The sequence below is a fragment of the Lepisosteus oculatus genome, chromosome 12 (genome assembly GCF_040954835.1).
Source record: "Lepisosteus oculatus isolate fLepOcu1 chromosome 12, fLepOcu1.hap2, whole genome shotgun sequence".
NCBI lineage: Eukaryota > Metazoa > Chordata > Actinopteri > Semionotiformes > Lepisosteidae > Lepisosteus > Lepisosteus oculatus.
Genome location: NC_090707.1, coordinates 21122821 through 21146853, shown reverse-complemented (window position 1 = coordinate 21146853; position 24033 = coordinate 21122821). Strand labels below are relative to the sequence as shown.

The window sequence follows — 24033 nt, the reverse complement described above, 5'->3', positions numbered from 1 at the left end:
AACAAATTTGGAAGGTCATTCACAGAATCTAATGATTGTGTCTGAATGTGAAACTGCTTATCCTCCTCAGTTCCTTTAATGTTTTTTTTTACTGTCTTTAATCATGGTAAAAAGAAAGAGAACGTTTGAGAATAGAATAGGAATTCTAGCTCCTACACAAACTTAGAAAGGCAACACAAAATTTAGAACAAGGTTGTTAAGGAAAGGCTAAAAGTTATTTTACAACATCTCTCAATTAAGCTTCTCACCATTAGCTGATTGTCATTATCCTATGGTTTTTCCCAGACTCACAAAACCAGCAATAACTACACCTATGACATTCACTACTGGCTGGGAAAGGCTTCCTCTCAGGACGAGCAGGGAGCTGCAGCCATCTACACCACGCAGATGGATGAACACCTGGGAGGCACAGCAGTACAGCACCGGGAAGCCCAGGGCTATGAAAGCGAGACCTTCAAGGGATATTTCAAGCAGGGCCTCATGTAAGGACACCTGAGCTTTAGCCCTGCGCCTCATCCACAGTAATATCCTTACATTCTGACCTCACAAAACAGCCTCTCAGAGGCTAAAATAGCCAGCAGCCATATCACTCTGCATCTCACAACTAGCAACCCACTGAAGCTAAGCAGGTGTGAGCTTGGTCAGTACCTGGATGGGAGACCTCCTGGGAAAAACTAAGGTTGCTGCTGGAATTGGTGGTAGTTGGGCAAGCATGGGGCACTCACCCTGCAGTCCATGTGGGTCCTAATGCCCCAGTATAGTGACAGGGACACTATACCGTAAACAGGCGCTGTCTTTCGGATGAGACGTAAAACCGAGGTCCTGACTCACTGTGGTCATTAAAAATCCCAGGGCGTTTCTCGAAAAGAGTAAGGGTGTAACCCTGGCATCCTGGCCAAATTCCCCATTGGCCCTTACCAATCATGGCCTCCTAATAATCCCCCTCTATGAATTGGCTTCATTACTCTGCTCTCCTCCCCACTGATAGCTGATGTGTGGTGAGCGTTCTGGCGCACCATGGCTGCCGTCCAGGTGGATGCTGCACATTGGTGGGGGTGGAGGGGAGTCCCTATAATCTGTAAAGCCCTTTGAGTGGAGTGTCCAGAAAAGCACTATATAAGTGTAAGCAATTTTAAAATCTCTTTTTCTATTATAAAATAACACATATAGTACAAGCAAGGTGACCAAGACAAGCGAATGGTCATCTGCCAATTATCCTAGCAAAGGTCAAGAGGAAACAGACTAGTACACAACACAAGGAAGAAACCACTGAGGCAGAGGAAAAAAAACATTGAAGTATGAAAGGATTGCTTTGAGTAAAATCATTAAAACTGCTTTGGCATTAAAATCTTTTTGACTTTCTTTGAACACCTTAAGAAAATGTCAAAATAAAAAGCGTTAACAGACCGTAATGTGGATTTAATGTGGATTGTAATGTAGATTTAATATCAAAGACTGGTGTAACATAACACGGAGATAATAACTTCTGTCCAAAGTAATATCTGTTTATCACTTATTTTCTTGTTCAGAGAGCCCATTCTAAAGTGACTGGAGATTTTCACTGTGATTATAAATGAAGACTCAGTGTTTTTGACTTTTTAAAATCTCTTTTTCTCATCACATATTGCTTCGGCAATTGTATTTCTATAATTTGGTACCATCTTCTGCAAGTGATAATTATAGAGCAATAACATTAGGTCAAGAGTGAGAAATGACGGAACAATGCAGCATTATACCTTAAGACAGTTTCTGTGTTTCTGTTTAGTTATAAAAAAGGTGGTGTGGCCTCAGGCATGAAGCACGTGGAGACCAACACTTACAACATCAAAAGGCTTCTGCACGTCAAGGGCAAGAAGAATGTGGTGGCTGGAGAGGTGAGCAAGCCCACTTCTAATTTTTTGTTATTTTATTGAGATTTATTTTGTCATTGATAATACGTAGGCATCAGTACTTTATAAATTATTTCACTCTTCTAGTGCCAGGACAACCTGTAATTGTGGTCCATTCTTTATCTGGTATGTATGAGATAGAATATTTGAAGCCACTGGAATCACTTTTTCATTTGGTTTAGAAAAAAACATCCTTGTCAACAACCTCCTCAAACTAGGAACTGTCAAAGCAAGCATTCTGGATTGTCTCGTGAGTGGCAGAATCCATAAAGGCGCTCTCTGGAATTGAGCCCTTTTTGTCCAGATGCATACTTCAGTCAGGGCTGTGTCTAGCAGGTTGTACAATGACAGCTGCTCCTGTGGTGACACCAGTGGAGGCACATTACTCTTCTGGCCACCTCTATTGTAAGGCATTGTGGAGCCCACAGCTGGTCGCACGGTGCCTGAGAGGTAGACATACTGTATCAAAAGAGTGTTTTTGCATTCTCCCAGGTGGAATACAGGTGTTGTAGCAATTATCCAGCTTTGTGATTCCAAATAAGGTGACAGACTATTTCCATCTTTCAAAAGAAAGAAATACTTATATACTTCAGATGTATACTTATAAAGGGGGGGGGGGTTTGCACATACTGTAAGTACAATCACCTTAATTGCTCTATTTGCAGGTGGAAATGAGTTGGAAAAGCTTTAATAAAGGTGATGTCTTCTTACTGGATTTGGGGAGCTTTATTATTCAATGGAATGGCCCTGAAAGCAATCGCATGGAAAGACTGAAGGTAACTTCCTACTTGAGCAGCCACTTGTCTTCTATCAGCATCCTGACAAGCTCTTTCCTGGATGCTTATGAAACCCAAATTGTCGAAGCTCAATGAAAAGTTTTTCTAACATTTTTATTTTTGAGTTATTATTAGATTTCTCTAATTTGTCTTCTAGAGTGTGGTCAGATGTGAGCAGTTTTAGAAAGGCTTTATTTTTAGAACAGCTCTAGACGTTTGCATTACTAATAAAAAAGTCATAGCAGAATTTTGGTTTGCTGTTTTTTCTTGTTCTTCTCTGTCTCGTTCTGTGTGTTGTGGAGATGCTTATGTCTGTCTTTTGTATTGATTTGCAATCAGAATTTTCAAACTGAGTTTGTCCTAAAGCTTTGCAATTCCAAGTATCTCAAAATGTTTCCAAAGGCTCTTGCTGTAAAACTGAAAAGGAAAATGCTGGTTAACCTAAAATACTGTAATTCAGCTAAGTAAAATACATACTTCGTCATCCTTCGTTCAGATTTAAAAACATCTGTTGTGAATATGCCAATTTACACATCATTCTCTTTGCAGAAATCTAAAGTTATACTATTTTACACATTTTTAAAGCTGTTAATTGCAGCAGCATACACTAAATTGTATATATTTTCTTTTACCTTAAGCAGCCACTATAAGCATTCTGTTTTCCTGTGTGTATTGATTCCCAACCTGTGCAGTAGTACACTTGGTTAATGTGTGCTTGTCTCCCCATATTTTAGCATGGCACCTACATATTTTGCAAGGCTGTGAAAGTGCAGGGAGTGATGGATTCTGTCCTTGCAGGGGATGAACCTGGCAAAGGACGTCCGCGACCGGGAGCGAGGAGGGCGGGCGCAGGTGGGCGTGGTGGAAGGAGACAACGAGGGGGCCTCGGCAGAACTGATGAAAGTCATGAACCACGTTCTTGGGGAGAGGAAAGAGCTCAAGCCTGCCATTCCTGACGAGGTGGTTGATCAGACGATGAAGTCTTCTATCAAGCTCTTCCAGTAAGGGAGTGTTTTGGCATTAATGTCACTTCCATTCTTTCACAGTGCAAAATGAGGCATGTCATGCATTCCAAGTGTGCTACTTCTATACTGTTTTTAAAAAATAATATAGAATTATTTTTCTCCCTAGTATTTCGGAAGCTGAGGGAAGTCTGGTGGTGCAGGAAGTGGCTGTAAAACCTCTGACCCAGGATCTTCTTAAACATGAGGTTAGTCTGTAACGGTGGGGGGTGAGGAGGTGGTGTTTGTAAGGGGGAAGAATCTTGAAATATTACCACATTGCTGTTGAAAAAGGTGTTGCACTCTTAGAATTCAAGCTTCATTAAGCATTATTATTAACTTAAAAACAAGAAATTCCAGCCTGAGTAAAATAACTGACAGCTTTTTCATGACCAGTATAGGACCTTGATGGTACATTACTACTGTAGGTTTGTAACATTTATTCTGGCAGGGCTGTAGCTGCAGCCAAATGTATCAGAGTATAGTTACATTCAGATAAATACAAGTAACTGTGTTTAAACATAAAAATCAAAGTCCCATGTATTGTCTTAAGAATTCATTGCAAGGAATGAATACCATTTCTCTTTGTATAGGACTGCTATTTGCTGGACCAGGGTGGAATTAAGATTTATATTTGGAAAGGTAAGAAGGCTTCAAAGAAGGAGAGGACAGAATCCTTGGAAAAAGCTGAGGTGAGGAAAAATATTTTCTTCAGTCCAAACACAAAAAACAAAACGGGAAAATCATAGGTAATGAAACCATTCCAAAACCTCACAAGAATATTATTAGGTTTGTTTAAAAAATATGTGAAGAAAGAAAAGAGGTCAGGTCCAGAGATTAAATGTATTTAATTGTATATGTCCTATGGATATTGCTATATAAATGTTAATATTTAAGAATTCTAAACATCTGTCAATTTGTTTACCATCAAAATCCAGATATTATAGACAAATCAACAATGCTTACCAGTATAACAGAAAATGTATAAAATATAAATCCTAAGGAAAAAGTAGTAACATATATACTGTATGCATATTTATGATACACATTGGATTTGAACAAGATGACTAAAGAAAACAAATAAGAGAAAATTGCAATGACACGAGAAGCCAGCTAAAAATTGATCTGCTGATGGTTTCCTCTAAACATTTACCTCTTCCGACCTACAAACTTAGATTGTACTGTGTGTGTCTATTAAAACCAAAAATACAACCAAACATAGTGCAAAAAAGAAAGACATTTGTATTGGAATCAATCCTAATAGTATTTATTCTATAAATATTATCTATTATAATAATAATAATAATAAATAAATATGTAAAAAAATACTTTTAAATCCAGGCCTACAAGAAAGCAAAAGGCTACCCTCCTTCTACATATGTGGAAACAGTGAATGATGGAGCAGAATCAGCAGTTTTTAAGCAGCTATTCCAGAAGTGGACTGTCAAGGGGCAGACTTCAGGATTGGGAAAAACACATTCTGTGGGGAAAGTCGGTGAGCTTTTAATGTGTTTTGTCAATTGTGGTTTGTGTATTAACAAATGAAGGCGTGGAAACTGGTTCAGCAGTCAGTCAGGGATGGTACAGATATAACAAGGTAAAATATCACAAGGCCAATGTCCTTCATTGGTGACTCTTAAAGACCCTGATAAACAAGAGAGTTCTTGCTTTTAATATTGGATAGAACATAGTTGTCACGGATATCGGAAGGAGAGCAGTAGAGACCCTATGCATAGTGGTGAAAGGGGCAACATGGAGGTCAGCCCAGGCTCAGGGGGTCAGACGATGTCGGTATAGAAACCTATGCCCTCAGGCCACGGACGTGGGGTGACCTGGTAAAAGGCGAGTCTCACGACTTCCGTACCCTCAATGCTGAGCCAGGAGCAAAGCAGACACAGGAAGTAAATAGGCTACACAACAAGACACACTGGAAAGACTTGAATAATCACAGGGAACTTGGAACAGGACAGAAGAGCAGTGCCCTCTAGGTGTAGAGGGCGTGACAACAGTGGTAACAGCATCACATGGCCCAACAACGTAATCCATTATTGTGTTGCAGCTAAAGTGGAGCAAATTAAATTTGATGCAACTTCTATGCATGCAAGACCTGATCTGGCAGCTCAGCAGAAAATGGTGGATGATGGAACAGGAGAAGCAGAGGTAACCTGATTACTCTGGTTTTCTAAAATCTTATTGGCCAGTTTTTATGTATTTTAATCTTTATAAAATGTCTTAAGAATTCCTAATTGCTTCATGTTAAAGAATGGCCTGCCTTTTATGATTATATTACAGGTCTGGAGGATAGAAGACCTAGAACCTGTGCCTGTTGAGAAAAAATGGCTTGGCCATTTCTATGGTGGAGATTGCTATCTCATTCTTTACAAGTATGAGGTCAACAACAAGCTGAACTACATACTTTACATCTGGCAGGTCAGTACCACAACATCTCCAACCTTGAATCCAAACCACTTGTTTTCCTCATGGTTGCCTAGTACCTAAACTGCTTTGTTTACCCCAGCTAGCAAGTGGAGCAGAACTGGAGAATCATAAATACTTTTATTGCTCACTGGTTTATTTGTGTGACACTGGATAATGGTCTTGAATTAATTGTCATTGGTGTGAACATCAGGGCCGCCACGCAAGCAAAGATGAGATAACAGCCTCAGCTTACCAAGCTGTAATACTTGATCAGAAGTATGATGGAAAACCTGTTCAGGTCAGAGTGCAAATGGGAAAGGAGCCACCTCACCTGATGGCCATCTTCAAGGGAAAAATGGTGGTTTATGAGGTAGGTCCTGTAGTTTTTCTTCATCAGTTCTTAAAAACTGTCTTCTATTATGTGAAACAATGGATACGGCAAAACAAAAATTCATCATTCTGCAAATGAACACAGGTATGAAGAAAAAATCAATATCTCTAATCTTTAGTTTCTAATCTAATAGAATCTTTAGTTTTTTTTCCAGAGCCAATAATGAAAGAAATCCCATTCCAAGCCTGTGACATTACAAAGTACTGTAAACAAAGCTGTTGTTGAACTATGGGAAGAGTCAACCACTTTTTATGTCACTTCCACCTGTTTTGCTCCTTCCAATTGTTCTTCCTGATAACACATCTAATTTCCCAGGGAGGAACTTCCCGAGCAGTATCCAAAGAACCTGAACGCCCTGTGAGACTCTTTCATGTCCATGGCACCAACGAATTTAACACCCGTGCGATCGAAGTGCCTGCCCGGTCCTCCAGCCTCAACTCCAATGACGTATTTGTGCTCAAGACAGAAACCTGCTGCTACCTGTGGTATGGGAAGGTGGGTATCAGCTAAGAAAATCACCTAACTTTTGTCGGTTAATATTGACTCATATTGATGATGCTTTGTGGCTTACTTTTGTACAGCTGGGCATTGTGCTGAAGCATTTTGAGTGAAGTATCTTGCACTCTTTCACCCACAACCTTCTATCAACAGTTTAAGGCTAAAACACCCAGCCCCCAATGGTGGTACTGAGATTACATTAACATGAATACCACTAACATTAGTCCTTTAAATAAGCATTTTTGTGTTTATTTTCAATACCAAGACACCTAGAAACTAGATTTTCAGAATAAGTGCCCAGCCCTGGTTTTTAAAGGGTTTAAAACAAAATATGCAGGTTTTGTTTGTTTTAGTGGTGTGAACTGAAACCCAGCTGACTAAAAAATGATCTAAGAAGGTTGTACTTTATTCTCTTTTGTGCTGTTTGCAGGGCTGCAGTGGAGATGAGCGAGAAATGGCGAAAACAGTTACAGACATCATCTCAAAAAGAGAGAAGCATGTGATTGCTGAAGGCCAGGAGCCTGCTGATTTCTGGGTAACCTTGGGTGGCAAATCCCAGTATTCAAATAGCAAAAGGTATTCCTAGGATTTAAGAGTAACAATTTACAAATTGTATTTTAGAATTCCTTTAAAACGGTTACGTTCTGTTTACCAATAAATCTTTTTATTCCTCTTTACTTAACATAATACTGAAGTTATTTGACCACCATCTGTGTTATCAAATGTCATTTAAGCAACCTAAAAGGCTTTATGTGCAAGTCAGAATAAAAATTGGTAATTCAGCAAAGACATAATCCATACATTTCCACATTCTATCAGATTAGTCAACCAAAATGCTCCCTCATCTAATGAGAAATTATTTAATGCAAATAAAGTGTGAGGAAAAATCAATAGCTCATTTCCTATAATCTTTAGCTCTTTTCCAAGTTCATGTACATGTTCCTCATCTATGAGTTTCATTAAGAATACTCAGTGTAATTATAGTTACTCAGAATTACCATACAATAAAAGTCCTCCCCATAATAGGCAAAAATGAGCAGGAAATATGACACAATTTCCTAAACAGGAAATATGAAACAATTAAGACAATTGTCTTGCCTATGAAGCCACACTGTGATTTTTCATTTCCTAATCTAAATTTCAAATTCTCTAATGATAAGCATAAGTAATCATAATGTACATGTACCAAAAGTAAATGTACATTATTTTCAATAATTTATATTAGAATTGGTATAAATGTGTATGAAGCAGTAATGTTACATTTTGATATTACAGTGGCAAAATGCACCTTAAAAACAAATAATAATACTGCTTAAAGGCAGTAAAGTAAATTGGATTGTATGAGTTATTTTCTACCTTATTTAGTAAATCTCCCATGTCTGTCTTTTCTTCCTTATTATGGGCTCCATTTCCTTCTGTACTGTGTCAAAGACTTCAAGAAAAGAGCTCAGTCATCACCCCTCGTCTTTATGAGTGCTCCAATCAGACTGGACGATTTATTGCCACAGAGATTACTAACTTCAACCAAGATGACTTAGATGAGGATGATATCATGCTGCTGGACATCTGGGACGAGGTGAGAAGAGATTCCTTCAGTCAGTACTGTTGCACCTCAGAAACAGATGGGCCTACAGGCAAGTCTGAACTCCCATCAGCTATTGAAGAATCTTCTTTAAGGGAGGGGAATAGGAGGGTCTAAGGGGGGTGTTCTGATTATATACAATTTTGGGTATAAAGTACGTGCTATGTCAGGAACATAACTACTGTGTAAAACGTGAGTGTATATACTGTATATGTATCGACTGTATATACATGTTAAAAACTTCCTTTCCCAGATATTTCTGTGGGTGGGGAAAGGGGCCAATGAGACGGAGAAGAAAGAGGTGGTTGTCACAGCACAGGAGTATCTGCAAACTCACCCTGGTGGTCGAGATCCCGACACCCCCATCATCTTGGTCAAGCAGGGCTTTGAGCCTCCTACCTTCACTGGCTGGTTCCTTGCCTGGGACCCACACAAGTGGAGTGTAAGTACACTCATGATGTGCTCAGCTTGGTTAGGGTTTTTAACTGAGGTGCAGCTGCAATTTCCCTGATCTAAAAAATTGAATCAAAATGAAAGCTGAAGTCAAATATTGTCTAGCTGAATATAAGACGTTGGCTTTTATCTTGCTCTTTCTTCCTAAAAGTTATTGTAGAATGTAAATGTCAATGAAATATAAATTTCCTTTTATGGGCCTTCAGTTTTCCCTACTGAAGAATGTAGGAGTGAAGAGTGACCAGGTACATTCCCAAGCTTAAATGATCATCCTACACTGATAGACCAATATAATGAATCTTTTTAGCTTTAAACAAAGAAGACTTACAGAGAGATCCACAGTAGTTCATGGATTCAAAACCCTCAAAAATATTCACGGTATCAAACCAACAGACCTCTTGATAGTCAGCAATAAAATGAAAAAAGTAAACGAGAAGGCACTTTCAAGAAGGAAAGGAGAAAAGAGAAAGCAACCTAATTTCAAACTGAGAAGAATAGGTAACCTTTTACACAAAGCATTATGGGTATCTGGTACAAGCCATATTGTTGAAATGGATAACTTAGATATTTTCAATAAACACCTGGATGAGATGCACCAATTAGATGCTTAAATCTTTTCAGCCAGATATTTGCATGTGTTAATACTGACTCATTCTGTTATTTGGCCACATTGCTTTCTTATCCAACATTGGTCTATGTCAGGTGAGCAGCTGCGTCAACATGTGTAGGTTGTTACACACCTGAAGAAGGCTACACAGCCAAAATGTTGTGTTTTCTTTCTTCTCTTTTCAGCATGGAATAAATCTATTACTTGTTCTTTATTGGTCTATGTCTTCTAACCTGATCATCATTGAGAAATAAGATATTGATCTCAACTGACTTACAGTATCTGGTTAAATGTAGGAATATATGTTAGTATAATCAAACAATCTACATGGGCTGAATGCCCTCCTCTCATTTGTAAGCTTTGTTGCGTTCTTCTAATGAAAACATTTGTTTTTTTGTTGCCAGGATGGAAAATCATATGAAGAGCTGAAGGCAGAGCTTGGTAACAGTAGTGCCATCATCGAGATCACAGTGGTATGTCAGTATTTAGCAGAGTTTTCATTTGTTTATGTGGTAAAGCTCCCAACATTGCATCTTACAGTTTGCTCTAGTTAATAATAGTCATTATAAGCAAATATAATACTGAATCTGGATTTACAAAGCAACATTGCAATGCAATACAATACAAGGATAGTGAAAAACAATTCAAGCAAGCTTTTTAAATTTGGATCACTGTCGTTACCAGGATATGATGAAACCCAACCATAAAGCCGACAACATAAATATGTCCTCTGCTGTTTTACCAACTTTCCCCGCTGAAAAACTGGTGAACTGCCAAGTAGAAGACCTGCCTGAAGGAGTGGATCCTTCCAGGAGGGAGGTAAGAGAACAACAACACTAGTGACGTAGAAATACATTTACATTTTTGAATTAATTGAATTAATGACAAATATGTCACACTGGCATTCTGAACCATCTAGTGATCTATATGCAGCAGGCTCTAATACCCACATGGCAGCATTGGAGAATGATGGGATAAGTATGGGTATTGAATAGTTCTCCAACCACTGTTCTTTAAAGCCACATTCAAATGTTATAGCTAGTGCCATGTTTTAATTTCTTGGGAAGTTTATAACACATTTACAAATACAAATGTTGTTAGGTGACAGCTCTGTCCCCAAGATTTGTTCTGCACAATTATAATAATAATTGCTTACACTTATACGTGTATAGCGCTTTTCTGGACACTCCACTCAAAGCGCTTTACAGGTAATGGGGACTCCCCTCCACCACCACCAATGTGCGGCATCCACCTGGATGATGCGACGGCAGCCATAGTGCGCCAGTACGCTCACCACACATCAGCTAACAGTGGGGAGGAGAAAAGTGTGATGGAACCAATTCATAGATGGAGATTATAAGGAGGCCAGGACTGGTAAAGGACAATGGGAAATTTAGCCAGGACGGCAGGGTTATACCCCTACTCTTTTCATGAAATGCCCTGGGATTTTTAATGACCACAGACAGTCATGGCTCCTTTTTATAATATAGTGTCCCCGTCACTGTACTGGGGAATTAGGACTCACAAAGACTGCAGGGCAAGCACCCCCTACTGGACCCACTACCACCACTTCCAGCAGCAACCTTAGGTTTTTCCAGGAGGTCTCAAGTCCAGGTATTGGCCAGGCTCACACCTGCTTAGTTTCAGTGGGTGGCCTGTTGTGGGTTGCAGGGTGCCAACTGGCCCTTACATTATTCTAAACAGGAAATTCAGGGGACATCAGCTCATTTTCTGGTGTTTCAGTTGACTCCCTTCTAAGAAGAAATGACAATTTCATGTGCATTTCTAGAATAAATGATGCAGAAGAAATGAGAGCACTCACTAAAGATCTAATCTTTCATAAATTAAAAAGGTACAACTAATGGAATACAAGAGCTTTTGTGTTTACACATAACTAAAGAGATTGTCTCACTTTTTACAGGAGTATCTTTCAAATAATGACTTCACTGATGTCTTGGGCATGACACGCCCTGAATTTTATGCTATGCCTCTCTGGAAGCAGAAGAACCTCAAGAAAGCAAAAGGCCTGTTTTAGGAAACACGTTACACATTTCTCCTTGCTGTGAAACACTTCTGTATTGTCTCCAGATTGCATTCTTTCTACATCATAAGTGAAATTGCACGACTCAAATTTATTATCTTTTATGCTCCTGTAAAGCTTCTATATAAGTGCAGCAAAGTCCAAATATTCATCACAGTAATAAAATGTATGCAACAATTACAGCTGAGTTTGCATGTACATGAGTCTGGTCAGTTTTGTACAGATGTGTAAATTTCACTGATGCTTACAAAACTTTTCACTTCATTTGAAATATAAAACATTTGATAGGTGCAGGGCCAGACATATACTGTAGTATGCCACAGTATTAGACACTACAAAATGTGCTGATTAACTTTTTAAATTGTGTTTTGTGAGTGCTGTATCAAATGTGGATGTTCTGTGGTCTTTCAGCCTATGATGAAGATTCCTTTTGTGAAATTAAGATACATTTTATTTTCCAACTCATTGCAACTACTACTTTGCTGACCGGTATTTTAGGCTAGGACCAGTATCTTTTATTTCGAAGTAAAGATGAAATAGACAATCATACTGCCAACTGGGATATGAGTGTGGCAGACATCAAACATTCGACACCAGAATTAAGAGCTTATTTTATTATTGTAATCAAAGTTTAAATCTTTAATTAAAGTTTAATTACATCTTTTTAATAAAAGGTTTCTGATAATTCCATACATTACTAAACTTTGCACTCTATACAAACTTTTATTCCATTTCACGGTTAATAATAACAGCAGGTGATCCCTGCATGCAGGGTTCAAAGGTGGTTAGTGCTGCTGCCACACAGTTCAAAGGTCCTGGGTTCCATTTCATGCTGGGATTCCTGTGTAGAGTCTGCTCATTCTCTCTGTTTTCACATGGGTTTTTGCTGGTTCCTCCTGCATTCCAAAGATGTTGAAATTTATGTTTGCAACGATTGCAAAGTTATTTCCATCATCATATATATTTATCTCAGCACTGCTTAAGCTGAAACAAATAACTGGATATACATTATACAGTAATTAGTCTAAACTCATCAACCACAATACACCGGGGCTGCTAGTTTTTTGTCACCTTTAAAATATTTAATATTCATAGAAGTCATGTGTACTTAATGTAAATTTATATTTTCGATGCCGCAATTTGCTTTGAAGATTTATCTTTTTACGATTAAAGTCATAATAGTCTAAGATTGCAGTAATGGCTGCTGAAAAAAATTATAGAAAAACTGTGTGATTATCTGTGTGCAACACACCCATTAAAGGAAATTTCAAGAAAACTATTGTGTGTAGGCACCACAGTCGTTGATTGTTTAGAATGTCATATGACAATAAAGTTCTTTATCAAGGAAGAATTTGGAAAGTAGGGATTTTCCATTAATATTGCTTGATGTAGAATTCATTTTTAGTGTCTTGGTTATGTTAAAACCACTGAACAAGTTTGTAGATTGCTTATATTTAACAGCCTTAGAAATGACCAATAATCTTACTGCAATAAAAACATGCATGGAAGACCATTAATGCAATCTGAGAAATAAATAAGAGTTTTGTAAAAATAAATGAAGTATAGTTTTTATTTGGTGTGCTTTCCAAGGTTTTTTGAAGTTCTTCTGCACTAGTTATTGCTGCTAAAGAAGTGAAAGCAATATGAATTTTACTGACCTTCAAAAGAAACATAACGATCTAACTCTTAGGACTTTTGTCCAAATTAGAATTACAGCAAAAAATAAGATAATGTGTAAATCTTATAAAAAACTATAAACGTTTTATGAGGCAAGAAGCCAAGAAGACAATCAACAGTTGTAAATACAGTACAAATAAAGCAAAGAACAATACAAAAAAAGATTACGAAAAAAACATATTGTAGTACTGATGTTTGTTTCTTCTCCTTTCACAGTCTGCAGCTGCAGCGAAAATAATAAAGTTAAAGAAGTTCAATGTCCGTTATCAGGACAATGATAAAGTCATTCTTCTGTAGTTGTGTTAGACTCTTATAAATGCAACAAGGTGATGAAGATTATAGGGATAGTGTATGTAAAGTTTATCTGGCATGACTCAAATTACTAAGGACATGGTAACCTGACCGTAAGGATGAAGCTAACAGGTCCTCCCCACACTTAATGGGGATTGAGCAAGGGATGGAGGGTGGAGATGGATGTGTAAAAGGTTGCTTAGAAGATGAGAGATTCGTGTCAAGCAAAGCAGAAGTGGGCAAGGTTAAGATTTGACTTTTTCCCAAACTTGTGTAAAAACAAATTCAGTAGTTCAGCCAAACTCTAATATGCAACAAGGCAACAAAGTTTATAGAGATGGGGTATGTAATGCAGATTTAGTCAAAATGACCTAGCTGAGGGAACAACCTGACGAAGGTAGACTTTGGAGGGTTTGATGAAAGATCTAGGGTTTAGAAGAAATGGGGATTACAAACTGGGCTGTGGGAAATGCTGTATCCAGAAGGAGTAACCTAAAAGGTATTAGCACTGAGGTAGGCTTTGGTTAGCCAGTAGCAGTGGTAATGAATAACTACTAGACACTGAGAAAAATGGACTAGTGAAAAAAAATACATTTTACCTGAAATTGAAAAGGGCGAATTGTACCTGAAGTATTGTCAGTGAGCACCTTGACATGAGAGGTTCATTTGCTATATGAATGAATGAGGATGGATCCCAGGAAGGAACCCCAAAAGAAAGGTCTTTATGGAGAAATAAGAAACTGGCATGCTTGAGGAGGGTCTTCACTGAACACCAACAAAGGGACGGAACTGTCACGCCCTCTGCAGCCAGAGGGCGCTCCTTCTCTGCCCTGTCCCTAGTTTCCGGTCTGCTGTCCTTCCTGTCCCTCTCTTTCCCTTGGGCTATATATTTCTGGGTCTTGCACTCTGTCCTCGCTCAGCATTGACGTTCGGATGTCCTGAGACCCGCCTAGCACCAGGGCGCCCCACGTCCGCTCCCTGAGGGCATAGGTTTCTATACGGCAATCCTGAGCTCTTTGCACTATGAGCCCGGGCCTTTTTCCCGTCTCGCCGCTACGCATATGGGTCTTTTTCCGCTCTCCTGCTCCCCACGGTTTGTCCCTTTGGACGTCCGTGACAGGAACCTGTCGATACCACTGCCTGGTCTACAATTCAGGCACCAGGAACACCATATCATTTTTAGTGAAGTATCATGAATCGTGGTCATCCAGATGATGGCCAATAATTTAATACACAACACTTATACACAGTATGGGCTCAGAAAGAAATTTGGTTTCACAGTTTTATGGTTTGTTATGGATATTTGTCCTGTCCTTTGATATGCCGCAGACATTGATCTGCTTTATCCTGTTTATGTTGTGTTTATGGGTGTTGGTCATGTCTTTTGTTATATAGCATAAGTCACTAGAGCTGCTATAGGAAGTCAGCTTTATTGCATCTTAGCATAACTTTTGGTGAAGGATAAATTAATGGATCCCAGCAATACCTTTCACAGTGTGGTTAAGCAGTAATATTGCAATGCTGGATATGTGCAATATTTACATGTCCCACTTCACAGGTTTACTTAACTTGTGTTTTGTGCCCAATAAACTCATACTAATGATGTGATTAGTGCTCATGCAGCTAATTCACTCGCAATGTATCCATCATGAATCATTAATTGAGATGATGCCAAAAACATTTTTGATGTTTCATTGTCCATACTGGGACAATTAGCTCAACCAAACTGGATTAATGATATTGTTTTTTTGCTAAATGGTATTGTTATGTCTGTGTTTTCCTTACTCAGCCTTTGTGTGTTTGGAACTTTTTTTTATTGTTGTTATAGGACTTTTTACAGAATTGCATGTTACATATAAAAATACATGACAATCTGAAATTACACAAAAACCAAACAAATTCCTAGCTAGCTTTATATAATTAACAGAGTTTACAGTTCATAAGTACAGATGATAATACCATAATTATAAATTGTTTGATGATCCTTTTGTCCTCATTGCGTGTCCATGAAGTATATTTATGCACTGGTCAGCACTTAATTTAATTTAATTTTCTCCCAGAGAAAAGGCTGGGGTATAAAATACACAGTTGATTATAAACAGTGCATTATTTTGTTTACTTCTAAATCGTGCTTAGTGAATCTACACTTATATGAATCTACATTGTCTTAACCGTTATAATTCACCTCCTTTACACGACGCTCGGAGAAATAAAAACTATTAAGTACCATTCCTTATATTTTAAATGCAAGGAAATGTCTCGTTATTTATTTCTAGAAATGAACTTGCACCACACTTCTACAACGTTTATTTGAAAAATAAACAGGTAAGACAAAACAGATTCACAGAAAATCTAGAATGTTATTGTACTACACGTTGCAAAACCTTACAGACTATAAAACGGTTATTAAACATTGCTTTGTTGGCAAATATCTCCGATGTTTCAAAAGACTGCTTACTAGAGCGTTGCACGGTTGGTGTAAGTTCCTGAGTTATTACACCTATCATTTACTGAGACTCGCCTTAGGAGAAAACCTTGATACTGTACGTTTCGACAGGGACTTGCAACACAATAACTTGTTAAAGATTTACCCAGTAACAGGAAAGTTGACCAATATAACACGTTTTAATTCTGGAAGATTCATGTTTTTTATTCAAAATGTATATCACATTACCTTTATTATTTTAACGTATGTTAAACATTTTAACTAGTCGCAATACTTTTTGCATTGTAGTCTTCATTTCCCTGAAGCATTACGGGTATTTGCACGCGCTCAGTCAGAATTGGATGTAAAATAGTGTTAGTGAGTGTAACGTTTAGCTCTTACCATGTTTAATAATGTCTGTAAATGACACATGTAAATGCTATAAAAGCAAATAAAAGTTCCTATAAAAAGAAATAACAAAAAACCTTTTCTTGCACTCTTTTTCTGTTTCTCCTTATCTGCTGCTTACTGCTGAAAATGGGCGGTGTACTCACTAGCAGTGCTTAAATTTTGCACATTATCTCACGAAGGTGCAGCCGAAGCACTGTTTGACTCCGACTTCGGAAAACACCGAGGAATGCACGAATAAGGACAAACAATATTAAGGCTTCGTACATCTCGACATTGAAATGGAAGAACTAGGGGGTTGGAAAACTTCAGTGTCGTAGCTTCTCAATTGTTGCTCTGTTACACCTGTTTAAGTGACACAAATGTCCCGTTTCCTTTCTATTCTGAAAATGTTCTCCACAGCAAATGGCTGACGTTGAACTTGAACTTGAACTTGAACTTTATTGCCATATGTAACCGGTACTGGTACAATGGAATGGTTTATAGCACAACATTGCACGATGCAACAACACGTTGCACGATGAGCCTTCTAGTCTGCTTTTTGACTTTAAGAATTAAAAGGAGAAAAGCATACAAGAATTGCTTAGCATGTTGCTGCCACGTTGCTGTATAGCTAACAGAATGAATGGTTCACAATATCACAAGGAACACAAAGGTCTTAGGAGTGGAACTAATTATATAAGCGTCTTTCTCTGAAAAGAGGCAAAAGGGCGCTCTAGAGATAGATACTGAACTTTGCCTATAGAATGTTCTATAATCGTTGGGACCATACTAAGGGAATAAAACAGTAAAGTTATTTTGCTTACACAGCAACAGGGGTAGAAGACCAGAACTGCATATTTTCAAAAACCCACTTATGTTTGCTTTAATTCAGAAATAAATGGTTTAAACACCTCACTCTTCTAACTGATTAAAATTGTCACATCAAATATTATATTCATTAATGTACAGTAACACAACTGTAGAGGCATCACTTGTAAATTATTGTTACAAATTAATGAAATACAAACAAATGAATGATCAGGACATTTGTATGCATTTAGTAATTATACAATTATTTTTTTACTTTATCTAGTTAAAGCACAATCTAAGTAAAAAGTACTGTACTTTGCCCTGTGAGAACATCATTGCAATGCTGTTTATTTAATTAAAATCATCATTAGGGATGTCTTTATTGTCTCCGAAAAGTATGTTATCACTGCTATGCATGACATTTAAACAATACAGAATGAAATTTCAAGTAGTAGGTTTATTCCAGGCTGAAAAAAAAGAAAAAAGAAAACACAACATTTCGGCCGTGGAGCCTTCTTCAGGTGTGAGAGAATATTCTGACTTCACACCTCTTGATTGGCCTCTCTTTCTGTCCCCAGCTTCCACCTCTCGCTCCTCCTCTCTCCCAGCCTTTGTTCTCCCGCTACATTACCTTTGCTTACTGCCTTGTCTCTCTCACACCTGAAGAAGGCTCCATGGCCGAAACGTCGTGTTTTCTTTTTTCTTTTTTTCAGCATGGAATAAACCTACTACTTGTTCCTTTGCAGCCTACGCATGCTGACGCAGCTACCCACCTGAACTACTACAGAATAAAATTTCTGCTAAAATACTGAAAATACAGAGTACAGATTATGTGAAAATCCTTCATTGAGGTTATAAATCTGAAAAGAAATTATTTTAAACATTCCTGGTTTTAAAGCAGTTAAAGACTGGTCTTCTCATGACTGTAGTGGTTAATAATCCTCTGAGCTTCTCTTACTCCAGAGAGGTAGGCCCCATGTGTGGTGGTATAGAAGTTGACATGTGTAGCCTCACCAGCAAACAGCACCTGCAGAGGCTTGAATCAGACATTACAGGGGGTTAATTAAGTCACTAAAATATTCTGGATCAGTTTTTTTCTGCATTTTTAAATCAGGACATCTCTCTCTAAGTTCAGCTTTGAAAAGAAAGACTCACAGGTGCAATGCTTGCAAAGAGCCTTTTTGGCTGTGGACTTGTGGGCTCAAAACTCTTCTTAATGACCTCTTTGTAACAAATGCATTTGTGTTCTAATTCTTGTGACAAAAGTTCTTGTTTCAAAGCTCATTGGCTGTTTTAGTCTTGTGATGTAAGAGATGGACAGGTGACGTGTTAAAAGATAATATCACTCTGTTTTCAATCAATTTGTCAACAAAACGGCACAAATTTGATATATATCAGTTCTTGTGCAATGCAGGTAAACAAAAATCAGAATAATTAAAAAAACCTACATTAATTCACTGTCACAGAAGGCTATGATAAATCAAAATACTACTGAATACCACCTATTTTAACACAGTAACCATTATGTTTTACTCATAATTGATAGAATCGTTGTATGGTTTCTAAACTTTGTTTTCTCTTCACTGTACTCTAGTCAGAACTTATCCTGACACAACTTCATAAAACAATATAAAATCACTGGAAAATGTCAGGTTATTTTCACTAATTGTGCCAGATTCATGTGAAGATACAAAAGTAAAATTGAATCACTTGTTGGCTTACTTTGAGTTACTACAAAAACAGTTGCAGAGTGAAATCAGAGAAGTACCTTCAGTTGTGGGTTGCAGGCAGCAGATGGGACAGGCTCAGATAGGTCTTCCTGCTCTTTCACAGCATCTATCCCAGAAGGTATGTACGTGTAGGAACCTCGAACATAGGGATTCTCCCACCAGTTGGATCTCAGCACGCAGACTGGATCGGGAATATTCCAGCCAGTGAAGGATCTCAGCAATCTGTGTGCACAGCAAAAACCAAAATTCTGAGTTCAAGAAGAGTATAGCTGAATAAGTGATCATAGAGCTGAATAAGAAATCACATATGTGAGAAGTTTATGGTACTGATCCAAGCTTCAATATGTATACTTGTAATAAGTGCATCTCCGCCTCCCAATGGGATTTGAACAAAGCTGCTTGCAGGCACCTTTCCCTTCAGAGCCACATGGAATTCCTCCACGCCAAAAGGCTGGGACTCCCGTCTGAGCAGAATTCATCTAGGGTCCAAAGGAGTGACCTCACCTTCTCTAACAATGTTAGTATCAAATAAGCCCTCTGCACAAAGTTCGCATTTCTCAGTACCATCATTCTTTGTATTCTTATATTTCCTTGTGTTGTCTATGTACTTTTTGCCCACCTCAATGCTGCAAATGTACTATTACTGCACATATGAACTTTATATGAACTATGAATCAAAATCTGCAGTTAACATCTCAATCAAAGAGATTTGGGAAATATTCAGGCTGTAGCACAGTACTCTCAAGCCATTAAGTACTGTATTTTCTTTCTCTAATCACTTATTGACACAGGGATAAATAAAACAGAACTCACTGAACATCAATATTATGAAAAGACCTATTTAATTTTTATTAGATTTACTTTATTAGTTAATAATAATAAAATACTAATACTAATACTAATAAAATTAATAAATAATCATTAGTTTTGTTTTATTTGAAAACCATCAAGATATCTTGCTGTGATTAAGAGGTGTGTAATTTGTACCACCCCTTAGAAACTTACCCCACACAAACATCTCCGACCGCCTTCTCATCAAGCATCTCCATATATTGGGCTTCTCTGCCCGTAATCCAGCCACAGAGAACAGTTGGGTGACGAGCCACAATGTCAAAACCACAAATTTTCTTGTACCATGTCTTCTTCCAGCTCTCCCCATCCAGCAAAGAGGTATAAACATTCTTATCTTCGGGTCCTTCCTCCCAGACCAGCTGAATTCCAGCACAGTCTGGAGGCCAGAAGCGCTCAGTGAATTTCAGGTAGATCTTGTCAACCACACCAAAGCCCAGCCTCTCGATTGCTCTCATCTTCCGCTCAGGCAGCAAAGGCTCAAACATGACAGAGGCCTGTTCCTGTAAGACCCCAAGAGATGCTGTGACAATGACATGATCGGCTTGTAGTTCCAGCCCATCTTCACACACTATCCTCACTGGGTGGGCAGCTTCATCCAGACCCCATCGGATGCGCTTTACTGGTTTGTTACATATGAGAATACCAGGAGGAAGGCTATTCAGAATAACATCTAATACAGCTTGGTAGCCTCCAGGTCCCAAGCAGGTGAAGAAGCCGCCTTCTAAAGCTGTATACAGACCGATGTCTTTAGCAGAGACATCATACAGAGAGGAGCTAGCCTCATCAGTGCACTCGCTCCGTTTACACCACTCAAAAATCTTTGGGCCATCTTCCAAAGACTCCAAGGGTGAGGCCTGGAATTCTTCATCTAGGAAGTCACCGAGAGTCTTCAAGGCATATTTGTTGTCCAGTTCTTGATTGAATGCCTTGGAGGTAAGCTTAGTGAAAAAAGAGCACACTTTTTCGACTGTTTCTGAGGGAAGCTGCCTTCTGTGTTCATGAAAAAAGAAGTCCCGGGGAGTTATGGAGTCAGGCAGACACATGACACTGCTGGAAGTTTCTTCAGCCAGTAAGCCGTGCTGCTGTGCCAGAAGAAAGACTGGGTTTTGTTCTTGACCATGGATCCAGTTTGCCCCCATCTCTATGATCTCTGTCTTGAAGGGCCTGGTTGTGTGGATTCTCCCTCCTGGTCTGTCCATGGCTTCTAAGATCCAGACATTTTGAAACCCTGCTTTGACCAAGGTAGTTGCTGCAGTCAGGCCAGCCAGGCCAGCGCCAACTATCACCATCTTAGGTGTGTTGGAAATGGGATTTGTACTCATTGTGCCTCCTTATTGAACACCTGGAGCCCTGTGGAGGGAACACTAACAGGATTATTTACTTTCACTAGCAAAGATGCTGCAATTGAATTGCAGCACTTTACCACACACATTTTTTGCTATATTCAACATTTTGATAATTATGTAGTACTCTACTGTCGTGATATTTATTGTTGGAGTACATTAAAATATTACTACTACCATCCTTTGCACATTGGGAATACAAAGGAGTCTCATTGAACTTTTGAAACAATTAAGGAGAAGAAAAGCAAATTTAGTGAACTTTCAAAACTAACATCACACAAAAAAGATGGTTTAACTAGGACTTTTACAACACGTTTGTTGGTGCTGTTTTGGAATACACATACATTACTCGGTGAATATAACACAGTGCGTTGAGGTTACAAACTTAGACTGCGGTTTACATTATTCTGTACTTTACAGAAATCATACCTAGAGTACAGTTTTCATTACGTCAGCTAGCCTTATATCGTTCTACTTTCTTCATTCTCTTTTTAACTGCTTCCATAGTATAGTGGTATCCTTTGTAAACTAATGTGTAAATGGTGAATGGTAAATCTTTACCATTTTTTGTCCTGCCCGTGGAGTCTAATAATAACATAGTGGTCCATGAATATGAAAATTAAAATTGAAGTTAATGGTTTTAATCACTCCACGTATTGACAGCAAGTTCAGTTTTTTTTTTGCATTTGCAAAGTCTTCATTTGCAGTTGGTATTTTTTTAAAAGCTGCGACTTGTCTCCATTAAAATAAAATGTAATTTTACATTGACTATGCTAAAGATTCCATCTGTAAAAGGAAAAGAAAAGGAAAAATAATGTGACTATTTTATTAACAGGGTCAGCGTAGTAATTAAGCGTAGCAAAATTAAGTAATTTACAGGTTAATGTACTGAAGCCTTAAAGTGTTTAAAGTGTCTAGAACGACATCAAGTGAACACAAACGTGCATTCATGAAAAATAGACAATTCATGCAAAACTAGAGCAACACCTGGATTAAAAATAATGAAAAATATTGATTTGTTTTAGTGATTTTGAAATAATTTGTTAGTCAAACTAACTTATTCTTAACTTATAACTTACTTACTCGAATGTAACCGATGGCTTTTGATCTCGAATCATTTACTCTTTGGCCATAATAACTCAAGAAATAACTTCTTACATAAATCGTAGGAACCTTTGACTCCCTTCAGTAACTACATTATATTACCTTATTAGATAAATTAGAGCTCCACTAGTAACGAAAGAAGATTGGGAGATGCCCCTACAATGAATTTCACTCTAACGTAGATTTCATCGTACTTAACTAACACCACCATTACGTGTTTCAATACAAATAGTTACAATTTTTAAATTAAAGAAATAAATGTATGTTTAACTACACTCAGCCATCTATCCCGTTTACTCTGGTCTTTTCCTGGTTAGAGACACCGAAGACATACAATCATACTGAAAATTATAATAAAGCACTTCCAATCAAGTCACTTCCTGTTTAAATGCTGAAAGGCGCAAAGCTTCTGACTTTTCATGCAATCCAAATGTGAGTAGTGCCATCTACTGACACCGCAGTCTATTTTAAAGTCCAGTGCACGGCTCGTTGCTCTGCGTTTGCTTCGTGTAGATTTGTAAAACAAACACTTTAGGATGTGATTTAAAATTTCTCCAATAAAAACGGTAAAATTCACGATTCACATGTGCTAAAATTAGAAACTGTTATGTGCCATTTCTGTTTTCCGGACCACTCCCCAGGTAAGAACAAAAAAACTTATCTGCAGGGACCAGTCCACGGGTTGTCGCCGTGTAATCATTTTCCTCTCTTAAAATTGCCCTCTAACGTTTATCATCTGGTATAGTTTTGAGGGAACCAGTCCTGCTGGACAAATAATCACGGTATATACCGTGAGTGTGATGTTGCCAGAAGTAATTGAAACGGTTTTATATATAATGGTGCAATTTAATTGAGATGTCATGTGCAAGGACTGCTCAATGCTTAGACAAATGGGTCCTGGGTTTCATTCTGGACTGGATCCTTCTGTGGAGAGTTGGCATGTTCCTCCCGTACACGTGGGTTGTCTTTGGGTGATAATCTGGTTTTCTCCAACCTACATGTTGGTTGACATGTTGGCTAGGTTAATTGGCATCTCAGAATTGTCACTGTATACAGTATATTTGCGTGTCCTGTAGTCAGCATCCAAAGATCCAGAGTATGTTTCCTGTGAGAGACCTGTGAGGGTAACTCCATTTTTTCTCTTGGGTTCTATGGAACAGGAGCAAAAAAATTGCAATTATCCAAACAACATATTTTAAACACAGAATGTAAAAGGGCCTCCAGGGTATGGGAATATTTTTAAAGACCAACAAAGAAAGTATAATCCAATGACCAGTTATTCGGGAATGTTGATCACTTTTTCTAGTCAGGTTTTTGTCTAGTAGACTAAAACATAAGAGCCATTTACTTTTCAGGTAATGGTGTTAACATCTTCCCAGACCTGCAGTATGTGCTGTTTCTGTTGCTGTACTCTGCCCTTTAAAAACCTCCAGAGCACGAGACTGTGAGATTATGTGTCTGTTTCCTGTATACAGTACTGTATACTGTGCCTCAATGAAATACAAAGTGTGCAAACAAGGAACAGGCAACGTTTCAACTTAAGCTAAACATTTGACTGTGCTTTAAAAACGATGTTGCCACAATCATCAGGAAATCCACTACTAGTGTTGTACTGTATTTCATTTCCAAAAATGTTCTCATTTCAAATATAACTATCTGTACTTATCTTAATAATATCTTTAATAATGAGGAAACCATAAACCAGGGAGATATAACACTTTCACAAATTCCACAAGTGTGCAATAAGAAACAGAA

The 24033-nt window shown here is 38.2% G+C and overlaps 2 protein-coding genes across 8 annotated transcripts in view; one reads left to right on the top strand and one right to left on the bottom strand.

Moving 5' to 3' along the window:
• The window catches only part of vil1 (villin 1), a 32590-nt gene extending 19362 nt beyond the window's left edge, over positions 1-13228 (top strand). For all 5 annotated transcript variants that reach the window (XM_069196241.1, XM_069196238.1, XM_069196240.1 and 2 more), the window contains 17 exons: positions 286-482; positions 1766-1874; positions 2555-2665; positions 3464-3666; positions 3797-3875; positions 4260-4358; positions 5008-5161; positions 5726-5826; positions 5959-6096; positions 6296-6454; positions 6791-6970; positions 7404-7549; positions 8405-8549; positions 8809-8997; positions 10020-10088; positions 10300-10434; positions 11537-13228. In XM_069196241.1, the coding sequence (XP_069052342.1) occupies positions 286-482; positions 1766-1874; positions 2555-2665; positions 3464-3666; positions 3797-3875; positions 4260-4358; positions 5008-5161; positions 5726-5826; positions 5959-6096; positions 6296-6454; positions 6791-6970; positions 7404-7549; positions 8405-8549; positions 8809-8997; positions 10020-10088; positions 10300-10434; positions 11537-11650 (2328 nt within the window). In that variant the 3' untranslated portion in view covers positions 11651-13228. The remainder of the gene's footprint in view (positions 1-285; positions 483-1765; positions 1875-2554; positions 2666-3463; positions 3667-3796; positions 3876-4259; positions 4359-5007; positions 5162-5725; positions 5827-5958; positions 6097-6295; positions 6455-6790; positions 6971-7403; positions 7550-8404; positions 8550-8808; positions 8998-10019; positions 10089-10299; positions 10435-11536) is intronic.
• Positions 13229-15857: 2629 nt separating this feature from the next.
• On the bottom strand, positions 15858-23971 carry LOC102690282 (spermine oxidase). Of its 3 annotated transcripts, none has more exons than XM_015359291.2 (4): positions 21736-23971; positions 19985-21181; positions 19018-19201; positions 15858-18285 (listed from the first exon to the last, which is right to left on the bottom strand). In XM_015359291.2, the coding sequence occupies exons 2-4, from the start codon at positions 21151-21153 to the stop codon at positions 18151-18153; spliced, it is 1488 nt and encodes a 495-aa protein (XP_015214777.1). In that variant the 5' UTR covers positions 21154-21181; positions 21736-23971; the 3' UTR covers positions 15858-18150. The 3 variants fall into 3 exon arrangements, with proteins under 3 accessions (XP_015214777.1, XP_006636749.2, XP_069052346.1); XM_006636686.3 differs by having other exon boundaries at positions 22258-23971; XM_069196245.1 differs by having other exon boundaries at positions 19985-23971.
• Positions 23972-24033: the final 62 nt, after the last annotated feature.